Source organism: Perna viridis, chromosome 3 (assembly GCF_037379345.1).
Source record: "Perna viridis isolate PV_CMFRI_1.1 ecotype Kerala chromosome 3, ASM3737934v1, whole genome shotgun sequence".
Taxonomy (NCBI): Eukaryota; Metazoa; Mollusca; class Bivalvia; order Mytilida; family Mytilidae; genus Perna; species Perna viridis.
In genome coordinates this window covers 20,527,723-20,539,337 of record NC_142447.1, presented here as the reverse complement: position 1 = coordinate 20,539,337, position 11,615 = coordinate 20,527,723, and the positions used below count along the sequence as shown (strand labels likewise).

The window sequence follows — 11,615 nt, the reverse complement described above, 5'->3', positions numbered from 1 at the left end:
GCCCATGTGTTGCGATATGGATCAGAAAACGGCTCCGGCAAAATCAGTGTTCTTGGTCCATATCACTACCCTTGGGCAGTCCGCATTTTGTGTTATCGTTCTCACAATCGTTAATTATTCTGTAAGTAGTTCAGTATAGAGTTTCCTTCGCGACAAACCATGATGCTTGTACAAGAAAACGATTCAGTTCAGTTACGAAACAAAGCAAGCATTCAACGTAAAATTGTACCAGATTATACATCTACATTATCATGCATCGGACGCTTCCCCTCAAAATGTTGCGTCTTCCAATAGATGATGCCGACATCCCAGGTCTGATAAGCATGCTTTCCTTTACCATTTGACACGTCAGTAGCGTTAAAAAAAATAAAATAAAGACATAATTCAGTCAATTGCTCTATAGTTTTACTGTTAACGAAATTCCGTGACGTTGGCTTTTTTGGGGCTTCATTGTTGCGTTTTTGACGTTACTAGGGAATAACCTGGCGACGTTGTTGATTCTTCCGCTAACAGGAGTGTCAGCAGCACAGAAATTTTGTCTCCACTATTTATTACCGACAAAGATGGAAACCATAAAGATTCCTCAAGTTCACATGATGATGAGACAGTTCAAACAGTAAGTAATATTTTCTTGCTTATTACGTATGTTTGCATGGCCAATTTTTAGTTTTAAATCGTTTGTGAATTCAAGATCACCAGTCATCAAATCAAAGATAAAGCAATTTCAGGAGATTTGTCGGGCCAATATATTTTATTCGCAATATGAAATCGCTATTAGAAATATAATGTAGTAGTACATGTAGATTGTACAAGGCTGTCTATTTAATGAAAGCTAATTTTGGCTACTGAATATTTAGAATTATCTATTTAGTGTAGCTTCGACTAACACTACAAAGAAAGATAGTACAATTATTAGATTTTTTTCTCTTCAATTTAAATGAGATAAAGAGGTGAGGGAAAACAATCACGTCATGGAACTTGCCTTTTCTATCATTTCAACATCAAAACTACTTTATAAGTTGCACTTCTGATTAGATTTACAAACTTTGGAATTCAGTACTCTGTTGTGTCTGACTTCTCGATCCATAGTTATATTCCCGGCTTTGCTTAGGTCACACAACACTATTTCAGCCAATGAGTTTCAGAACGTACGCAAAAATATAGTCCCACCCATTTATTAGTGCACTTATGTTATGTCACTGGAAAGTGAGTCTGTTTTCATATAGAATCATACTCTCTTCATTTGTACTTAAAATCGTCATTGTAACTTACAGAGTTAAATTAATGTTTTGAGTTCTGTATCATGTTGTAAAATGTAGGGGAATTCCTGTTCTAGTTTTAACTTCCTGTAGCCGGTGTCGTACTGCAAGGTAGTAAACCTCCAATGATATTTTCAGAGTTATATTAGCGTACATATGCAGCATTTAGGTGACACATACTCTTCTCTAGGTTAAACTTAAGGTAGTAGGTTTATAACACATTGAACTAAGTAAGGTTAGCATTGGAAGACAATAGCAATGGAAAGTGACATTAGTGGTCTGTAGCCTTAGTAAACGGGTTTTCCGTGTTAGACACCTCGGTATTTCCTTCATTTTCTATTCTACCAATGACATTAGGTGTATTATATAATGTAGGCTTCACTATATTCTTTATATTTTGAATGTCTTTTAATTAATAGGGTGGACAACTACCTGTGGTACTGTCGTTTACTGGCTAGCTACACTACAAAACCGTTTTTTGTGTACGGAATGCCAGCACCTTCGTATGTCGCGAAAATGTTTGTTGCAAGACAGAAATTGGATCCATTATTTGGTATGTCGTTTTTTTTTAAAGTTTTTTTTTAGAATCGCTTTCAACATTTTCGTTCTTTTTTTGGGTTTCGAATAGTTTAAGTTTCGATAAAATAACCTACTATAACAACAATGTACGTGTAAAAATATTTTTAATTATTCGAGTTTACGGGAAAAAATCTGGTCACTAGAACCGCGCGCATTTTGCGTATTTCAAATTTCGCAATGCACTATTTATATATAATAATTCCTAGAATTCCTATTTGAATTCAAAGTCTAATACAACAAACATAATTATAATAGTTAATTTTAAATCAAATAAGTGTATGCAAGCAATCATTGAACAGTGTGGGGTGTTCTGTGTACGTGCCTTGGAAAAGACATAGCTATTGTTATATATATTTAGTAGAATACAATCTAATATATTAAGTCTGGCATTAAATTTTCGGTATTACGGTTAATTTTATAGGAATACCGGACGTTAGAGAAATGTTTAGACCAATAGTCAATTCCACGTATTTCCTTACTGTCCAAACAACAGAGAAAATTGAAATTCAGGACGTGAATCCAAGCAAGGATATCCACACGTAGGTAACATTAAAACACAAGAATTTAACTTTTAAACTGTTTTATGCCTAACCTTCAGGCATGGTAACTTATTTAGTTTTATCGCTTTTTGTGCGTCTTAGTGTTTGTGTTTAGAGCTGTCCCATAATTTTACATCATTTAGTTAATGCTTGAGAATATACGAATAGTTTGCGGCAACAGCATGATACGTCGTAATAATTTCTTCCGCGGACCCGATCACTGATTTGTGATTTACAACATTATACTTATTTGCTAACTTTTTAGTCCTGTTGCACAGGATGAGCATGGTTTTATATTAATTTCGAAAACGCACTGCTATTTTGAGTGTAGTGTACTATTTTGCTTCACAATGCGTGTTTTATAGTTCTGAGTATGGAAGAAGTGTAAATGCTTGGGAATAAAAGACATGCCTCTGTGCAGGATGGTTGAAACACCTGTGTAACGCGTCAACTTCCTGTATATCGAGTATAATCATTGTTTGAATTTAAAAGGAGGCTTTGATTAATTAAGATACAATCACAATATTACATTTTGGTTGACTCACTATATTGATAAAGTGAGCACATTATAACTGTAACTCAAACATCAAGGTCCAGAAGACGCAAGAAACATGATATTGTCCTTCACTCGGAATCGCCAAAAAATATTTACCAATGAGTTATTGCTTAATGTTAAACCATGTGCTTCAATGTGACCTGTCAAATACCATTCGCTCTGCAACTAGAAAAGTTTAGGCAGGCTTTAAAAAAATACACAGGTTAAAAAAAAATACGATCGTCAAAAAGAATCATATTAAATATTACGGTATCACATTAAAAGGTCACGGAAATTGTTTATAATTTTAAGTATAAATCATCTTGTTCGTAATGTCGAGTGTACTTAAGATTCCTGTACATTGTTCTTTACAGCTTTAATGGCACGATCAAATATAAACTGAACAGTATCTACAATAGACTGACTGAAAAGTTAGCAGAACACAGGAAATTGATAAGCGACATCAGACATATTCAAAAAGTAAGTATCGCCAATACGATCGTGTTTGTTTATAATGGACCTTCCTTCAAATACATACGCTACATATAAACAAACACATGCGATAAAAGTTTGCAAATGTTAAGATTGAAGCTTGTTCTGTATACGCGTAATTTAATATACGTTAGGTATAGCGTAAGCATAGACAAAATTTGCCTTTTAAGGCATATCAAGGGCGTTACAAAATCTCGCAAAATCTCATTTATTGCCATTAAGTGTGATGGCCTGGCTTTAGTAACACCAAAACTCCAAGACGATATAACTCATTAAAATACAAAGGTATATTGATCAGCATAATTTTTTCTGCAACTTTAATAATACCTGCACTCCTGTCAACACTCGAGCCAGACATATGCATTTTACATCAAAGACTCAATCAAAAAGAAAAGAACGGTCATTCTGTTGCTTCAGACTATAAAACACATCTTACCTACTTCTAACAAGAGAGTCAAATGTATACTTGCTTGTGTTCTCCCAATGACCATTAATGTCTTACTACAGAAGTTTTATGGTCGTCATCATGAACTCTTGGATCGTTATGGTGTATCCATCTGCGCCATGAAAACTGATTTATTCAATGTGTCGTAGATTTCCTTTCCTCGTTTGTCTACCCCGGACTTGACTTTTTTATGAGCAACTCGGTGGGTGTTTCTAGAAAAGCAGAGGACGCTTACCCTACCGATGCACCTGGTCCATGCTCCCAGTTTTTAGTGGAGTAGTTTTAGTTACTTTGCATGTATGATTTTAGTTACTTCATGTGTTTTGTTGTGTATGTCTCTTTTCCATGTCTAGTCTTTGTCCCTGGATTACATTCTTTTAATTACCGCTATAACCTTGGTTCCCTTGATTACTCTGTGATGACCGTTATAACTTTGGTTCCCTTGATTATTCTTTTACTAGACATGTATCCAATAAAATTAGAATGCAAAGGCTGTTTCGTCAAGTATAATGTGTACACAGGGCAGACTTTCTGTTTTCATCTATGTTTTTGCTTTTATAGGAGAATGTGGAATGGAGAACAAAGATGAAGCACAGACAAAGTAAACTATCAACATTTATGCAACAGCATGATATACATATGAAAGACGAATCAAAAGTGCCAACAAAATACAAGAAAAAATTCCAAAATTTGAAAATGAAACATGCAAATGCCGCCAATAGACTTGTATGTGAAGCAGAAAGACTGCGGGAAGCGATTGAATGGGAGAAGAACACAAGGGAAGTCATTCTCGAGGTGATTTCTACTTTCCAATTTACAATATTTTGATACAGTGATAGATTCATAAGAGTTTATTCTTGGGCTACAAGTTAAATTCTTTTACGCATTTTATCTTTATATTTCAATATATATTTTCCTAAGTTTTTTATGTAAAATGTATGTGAAAGTCGACACAATGCAATAAATTGAACTAATTAAAAAAAAAAAAAAAAAACAACCTGTGCCATGTCTTCACTGCGGGATAATCGATAGGCATGTGGGATAAATATACTTCCGCGAGGCAGTGCTTGTGGTTGAGCAAAAGAAATTTCCCCGTAGACGTACGAATTGAGCATTTACAAGAACCCTTAAGACAAAAAGGTTTATTACCTGACTGTCTACTTCCAGGTGATAGAATATATTAAAGATCTAGTGCTCGAAAAAACCAAGACGAGTTTGGCAAAAGGTTATGCTGACTTAGTGAAAGCTGCCAACGAAATATCTGATGAAGATGGGTAAGAATTTTGTTAAAAACAGTGCCCATTATTTTCTGGATGCCTTACTGTATATGTTATAATATAATAATTTGAATTAATATTTGAATTTCTATATAAAATCGAACTTTAATATTAGCATGTACAGTTGCTATCGATTTTTCCAGTCCTACCATGCGATAACTAACAAACACTTTCAGAGGTTTTGATATTTTTTTTCGTCTGCGTCTCAACTGATGAAAGTTTTTTTTTCTGCTTTTAGTGAAAGTTAGTTGACCTTCAATGCCCTTTTGAATTAGCACAATTCTTCACAGTCATTTGTAGGATTTAGAATAACTAAATTGCACTTGATTGAATATCGTATTAGGGAGCAACGATTTCAGGTTGTGGTGGGGCGTAAATAAAATGAAAGGCCAAGCGAAAAAAGGAGGGGCTAGAATTCGTGGAAGAAACTATGCCAAAAAAAATGTTTTCTCCAAATTTGTTTTAGGGGAGGGCGTACGCCGGGTCGCCCCATATGTATTATACATGAACAGTTAAAGGAAGTGCAAAGTTTAAATTGTTAAGAAACCTAACATATAATGATAATTGAAATAATGCGATTTAGCACAAAAGTCCAGCATTGATATAAAGCATTGATTTTTCTTGACTGTATTTCCATTGTAGATATAAATACATTATAAAGCAGCTTTGGAATATCAGTATCGACAACATTGCCGAAAAACTGTTTGAAGTATGCTGTTCTCAATATGTGACCCCTATTCCCGAGGTAAAGTTAGCAAAAAATGGAAATATGGTTACGTAGCTGGATCAAATATTGCCATGACATGTACATGTTAGCTTCTATTTGTAAACAGTTCAAGCAGAGTAGCCTACTAAGGCACTGTGGCAATGTAGAACATAGTTTGATTAAGAGGCATGGCTTTTTGTTGAATTTACGACATGAGCCAAAAACGTTAATGCCTTTTTAAATTTGCCTTGCCTTGCTTTGCTGTTTTATCATACGTGTTTTGCTGGCTCTGTCTTTATTGATTTTGTTTGTATTATGGTATTCAGCTAATGGTATTTTATCAATTACATTCTAGGACTTTCTTTCCGGAACGGGGTTAGGAGAACTAATTCCAAAAGCTCATTTGACAAATCCAGAATATCTACAGATTTGGATGAATAAGGCATTTCCTCGAAACTACGAAGAAGACACGACTGCCCTGATGCTAGCGTCAGAGGACGAAGAAAACAAAGGTATTGACACATTCATGAACACATCGTCATTAACGAGGTTGTTAGCCAATTTTAAGCCTCCTTTATTCGGTGAGGAATGCTACCAAGAAATTCAATGATCGAAATCGGTAAAAGCAACAAAGCTGTAGAAGATCCCCAAGAAATATTGAATCTGCTTAGGGTTGAACCCTCATGCTGTGAGACCTTGCTCACTCAGAGTAAACCCACTTTTTTCGTTTGAAATGTCTGTACCAAGTCAGGACCATTGCGGTACCAGCTGCTCTGGTGGTATAATATCTATTTTGCCAGATTTATTTTGGACTTGACTTAATTATGGATCGGATTAGTTTTCGGTAATTTTGTTGTTACCCTTATTTGATAAATATATATACGTTTGGGATGCACATTTAATGGTGTTTGTGGACTACTCTTTTATAACTTTATTATCGCGTGGTCTTTTTAATGTATGGTTTCTGCTAATTTCGTGGAGCAAAATAAAAACTTTTTGGAATTTATTTTTTCTTCTTCTTCAGAATCTGTCCTTATAATATAAACAAGTTATCATTTTGTATGTAATATTCCGGTAAGTTTGATTGTTGTTCACATTCTCAGATTATTGTTTGTTTCAGAGGACTGTTTCTTCGACACAACCAGTGGTGTCAAGACTGTTTTAAAGAAAAACCTACCAGATGGTCCAATCCACGCTATCATTGACATCAAACAAGGTATTATAACAATGTAACAATCAAGATGTTTACATTGCACTTCTTTTGAACCAAATTTTATACCCCCGCAAACAAAGTTTGAGGGTATATAGGAATCACCCGGTTTGTCTAGCTGTCTCTCCGTCTGTCTGTCTGTCTCACCCATTTAGTGATTGGGGATATTCTCTTTGTGAGCTTGCTCGTAGTATTTCTAGTTTACAATGTTTTGTGCACGAAGTATCTTTGTTCTTTATTTTGTCTGACAAAACAATACAAATGTACATTGACCTGCTACTAACAAGGCCAAAACAATATCTCTTAAGATTACCCTCCCTACCCTTGCACACTTTATTGGTATTTTGTTGATGAATAGTCGCTTAACTATAGTTTTAGTTGAGCACTATTGAAGTCAGGAAATCCTCCCATAGCATCTATATAAAATGCTTGGTTGATTTTAATAGTAAATGTCAGGGGTCCTATGTCCGCTTGGTCCCACGGACACAAGTGGACAAAGGAACCCTGACATTGTGATTATAAGCTACCCTATTTTTTCCTCCAATGTAACCTTTAAAAAGAAATTTTTTTTATTTTGTCTTGGCCCAATACTGCTTATTTAAAGACAAGGAATAAAAAAAAAACATTAATAGTACTTTCCAAGTTACAAAACATACTAAAAACAAGGCCTCTTTAGTATACAACCTCAGGAATCTGTCATAACAATGTCCAAACAAAAACAACCAAAAAAAAAAAAAAAAAAAAAAAAAAAAAGAAACACAAGGATTGCAGGGTCATCAAAGATTCGGAGTAGAGTGCACTAGTATATGAATACATTAGAAATTACATCAGTGGTGAAAACATTTTCTTCTTTTGCAGGTTACGAGGTAAAAGTGAAATTAACATTGTGGAACAACAGAATCGGATTTGGCTGGACAAAAAAGAAGTCTTTCTTTTCATCAAAATTATGGGGTTACTTTAACTTGCCACAGGAATAGGAATATGGACATTTGAAAACAAATTTTACAAGAGACTCTGAGTGTTTACGTACATACAGATCAGGTACATAACTGAGGGGAATGTAATGTTAGTAGATCGAAATTGTTGTTGTCATCTGTTTTATGTGAACTGTATTGTTGAATAGACTATATTTATTTGTGTGTTATTTGGTATGTAATATTATTTATGTGCATGTTCTTTTTGTATTTATCATTAGACTACGTTTCATATTGTGATATCTTATCTTTCTTCAAATGTTTTCATTTACCACCAGACTGGCTATTAGGCAAGCGCCAATTTGATCAATGATGCGAATTTATATTTTTACAAGCCATTAAAATAAATAGCAGTGGAGCTGTCTTCTGAATTATTTTTCGTGTTTATCCCGGCCTCGTTTTTTTTCATTGTGTAAATTGAAATATTCCTAGAAGAGACATTATATTTGCGCATCATGATCGAGTTTCAGTCCCTTTGAATGCATACAAAACCTCCTAAACGTTTATAAAGCCCATAAATTGGCATCGTTGTATTACATGCCAAACTGTCACACAGCAGAAACTAACCGCGCATCAACTGATAAAATATTCCCAACTTTTATAAAAGCTTTAAGGCAAGAAAAGTGATGTATATAGAATGTTACTTATTGAATTTAATCCATTTGATGTTATTCCTTCAAAAAAAATAAGGCATCACAAAAGTTATTGCAGGACTCACACAAGTAAACGACACCTTTTGGTCTCTTTTGTGATTGTCTGTTTTCCATGTCTGGCCTTTGTCCTTGGATTACATTCTTTTGATTTCTGCTAGAATATTGGTTCCCTTGATCACTCTTAAATCTCAATCGAGTTTTTCATTATTTATTTTAAGTGTAAAACAACTCACTCGAAGAAAAACTACTTTTTTTGGGTACACGTCCAAACCAATTGACTATATCTATCTAATACCTTACACAATTGGTCGTCTTGCATTTTATCCAAAAAAGATCGGAAACTCCATCGCATTCATTTGGATTTCAAAATACAGTATAACTTTGGCGTGATACAGAATCGAAAAAAAATCAAATGAGAACATGTTCGTGTACCATTCAGGTGACTTATCTAATCTATAAGTATAGAGTTATTCGTTCTGAATAAAGGGCTCTTGCTTGAAAGATACAAATCCTATCTGCATACAGACAAGTTATTCAAGTACGCGTCTTTTAGATTTCAACTCGTTTTTTATAAATATTTCGGGGACAACATAGTTGTTGATGTGAATCATGGTCAGGGGAAGTCAAACTTTGTATCAAGTAGTTTTTTCACGTTGTATTAGGCACTCAGATATACTAGTTTAAACGCTGAAAAAAAAAGAATGTGTAAAACTACCAATGCCTGCGTAAACTTCAGAAAAAGAAACAAAAATACTGTATTTGGAAGCTTCAGTTCCAAGACGCAAAATTAGGATTACTGTTCTTCAATAAATATCCTACTGTGAACAAAATGACTCTGATGAAATCTTTAGAGACTTTGCCTTCTTTAATGACAGGGTTTATTACATGACTTTTTGATGATAAATCTTACAACAACGTAGAAAAAGGAACATTTATTTGTATTCCTTTTGAATATTTAAGGAAAAGTTGATGTTTGTCCGAATGCATTGTGTCATTACATACAAAGGGCTAGTCACACTTTATATTGACATCTCCTTGCAAATGCACTATATCGAAGGTCATAATTTCTAGTTGAGCACTTATACTTTCATAGAACTCTTGCTTCATATCACGAGGTTTGATTGTAGTTGACAACCTTTGCATGTTTGTACTTGATAAATTCCCATTGTTTTCTGCCAATAAGATGTCAAAGTTGACATGAATGCTGAAACAGTAATGGAAAGGATTCTTTTTACTCAATAGTTTGTGCCGCATTTCATGTTTGTGAGGAGGTAAGCCGCAATAAAAATTAAATACTTGGCAACGCAATTAGAGAATCACCAGTTGTCGAATAAAAACCCAGCCAATAGACGAAAAATATTCATCCTTTTATACTGGTTCAACTAAAGCATAGAGCTGATACTGTTCAGAACGACTAGGATTTTCTAAGCTATTGGAATGTTTCCTTTCCATGCCTAAACCTCTCATTACTCGATACTTTAGAATTTTATCACGGGCTATTGTTGAGTTACCATGTAAATTACATACAATTGGCAGACAGCAAATTCATTTGTGTACTGTGTTCAACAAGCAGAACTACAATATCAGTGGTGTGCTGATACATGTGAGCAGACATGTCGACCGTTTTCTGTACATACTTGAGCGTCTGTTTTCAGTTACACATTCTGCGGTTTGGTTGCTTTTATACTCTGCAGTGTTTTAATTCATCACTGGGAAAAAATGGGAAATGAGAGTCATTAATATATGTTGGTAGAGACAGATTTATATGCAGTCACTCCTGTTTAACGAATGCTTTCAGGAAAACAAGTCGACTGTGCCGTATGTAGTTTCATACTCCTGTGTAATACATATAGCACACTGGATCTGCTCTTTTTGAGGTTGTATTAGGTAACAAGAATGTCTTGGAATACGTAAAGTGTAAATGGGTATTAATAATTGGACTCTAACGTTTTGAAGCATTAAAAATTTTGCTAATTAATATCCCCAATGGACCCCTGTTGTCTTACATGACCTGCTTTATTCTGCCTAATGAGGTTGCCAGTGGCTCTCGACCTTTCTTTTTTTGAGTTGGTTAAGCTTCCGATCAAGATATTCGTAGTTGTATGCTTGTCTAACTAAAAGGGGAACAGTTTAAAGAAATTTAGCGAGCACGCTCCCAATACCTAACGCACAAACATTTACACACTTTAGAAAAATTCAATCCTATACATGTATGTACCCAAATAAAATATGGCCGATTGATCGATATATGTGTAAAACGTCTGAGATATTTTAATTATTAATCATTCACTAATTTTGAAGAAAATCTGTAAAAAACGGAGGCCACAAGACGTTATGATGGACGCAAGGACAGACGGACGGGCGCACAGACACGGGTACGGACGTACGGACAGATACTTGAACGGACCAAAAACATCAAAGATCTGCAAATTTTCTCTGGGTATGATAAACAAGTGTCTTCGATTGTAATACTAATTTAACGCTATAAAACTTTTTCCCGCGTTCTTGCGTTAAAAAAAGGCATTTCGACCAATAAAGAGACGAATCAATTACGATCTTAGGTTTACAAAAATATATAAATATGTTCTTGTTTTTAAAGCAAGAAAAAAGTTGCCGGTCCATTAAATATGGAAATCCCCAAAAATTTTGATATTTACAAAATTATGCGCTTTTCCTAAATTCTAAAGAACTTCTAGAAGGTAAATTTAAAAATGAATAAAGCTAAGATTTAAATTGATTAAATAACAATTTTGATATAATTTTAAAACATGGTTTATTTTTAAACGACGTTTTTATTTAAATGTTATATGATTTTGAAATACTCATTTTTTGCTGTTTTTGCAGTTTTAAAAAATTGTGACCACTTCCCATTTTTACGACCAAGCAATTCTGAAAGTACAATAAAAGACCTTTCCGAAGATATATAATATAGCCGTGTGTTAGGTA

General features: G+C 34.4%; 1 protein-coding gene across 1 annotated transcript; it reads left to right on the top strand.

Moving 5' to 3' along the window:
* Window positions 1-499: 499 nt before the first annotated feature.
* Window positions 500-8,373, top strand: LOC148621386 (uncharacterized). The gene is made up of 10 exons (XM_088573991.1): window positions 500-616; window positions 1,679-1,812; window positions 2,260-2,377; window positions 3,287-3,392; window positions 4,411-4,644; window positions 5,017-5,123; window positions 5,769-5,871; window positions 6,188-6,344; window positions 6,953-7,048; window positions 7,901-8,373. Exons 1-10 carry the CDS (start codon window positions 564-566, stop codon window positions 8,017-8,019), a joined length of 1,227 nt encoding a protein of 408 aa, XP_088430117.1. The 5' UTR covers window positions 500-563; the 3' UTR covers window positions 8,020-8,373.
* Window positions 8,374-11,615: the final 3,242 nt, after the last annotated feature.

Coding starts and splice junctions, on each gene's coding strand:
- LOC148621386 (XM_088573991.1), top strand. CDS start 564: ATGGAAACCATAAAGATTCCTCAAGTTCACATGATGATGAGACAGTTC. Junction 4,645..5,016: donor CAAGGGAAGTCATTCTCGAG/GTGATTTCTACT, acceptor GTCTACTTCCAG/GTGATAGAATATATTAAAGA. Junction 6,345..6,952: donor AGAGGACGAAGAAAACAAAG/GTATTGACACAT, acceptor TGTTTGTTTCAG/AGGACTGTTTCTTCGACACA.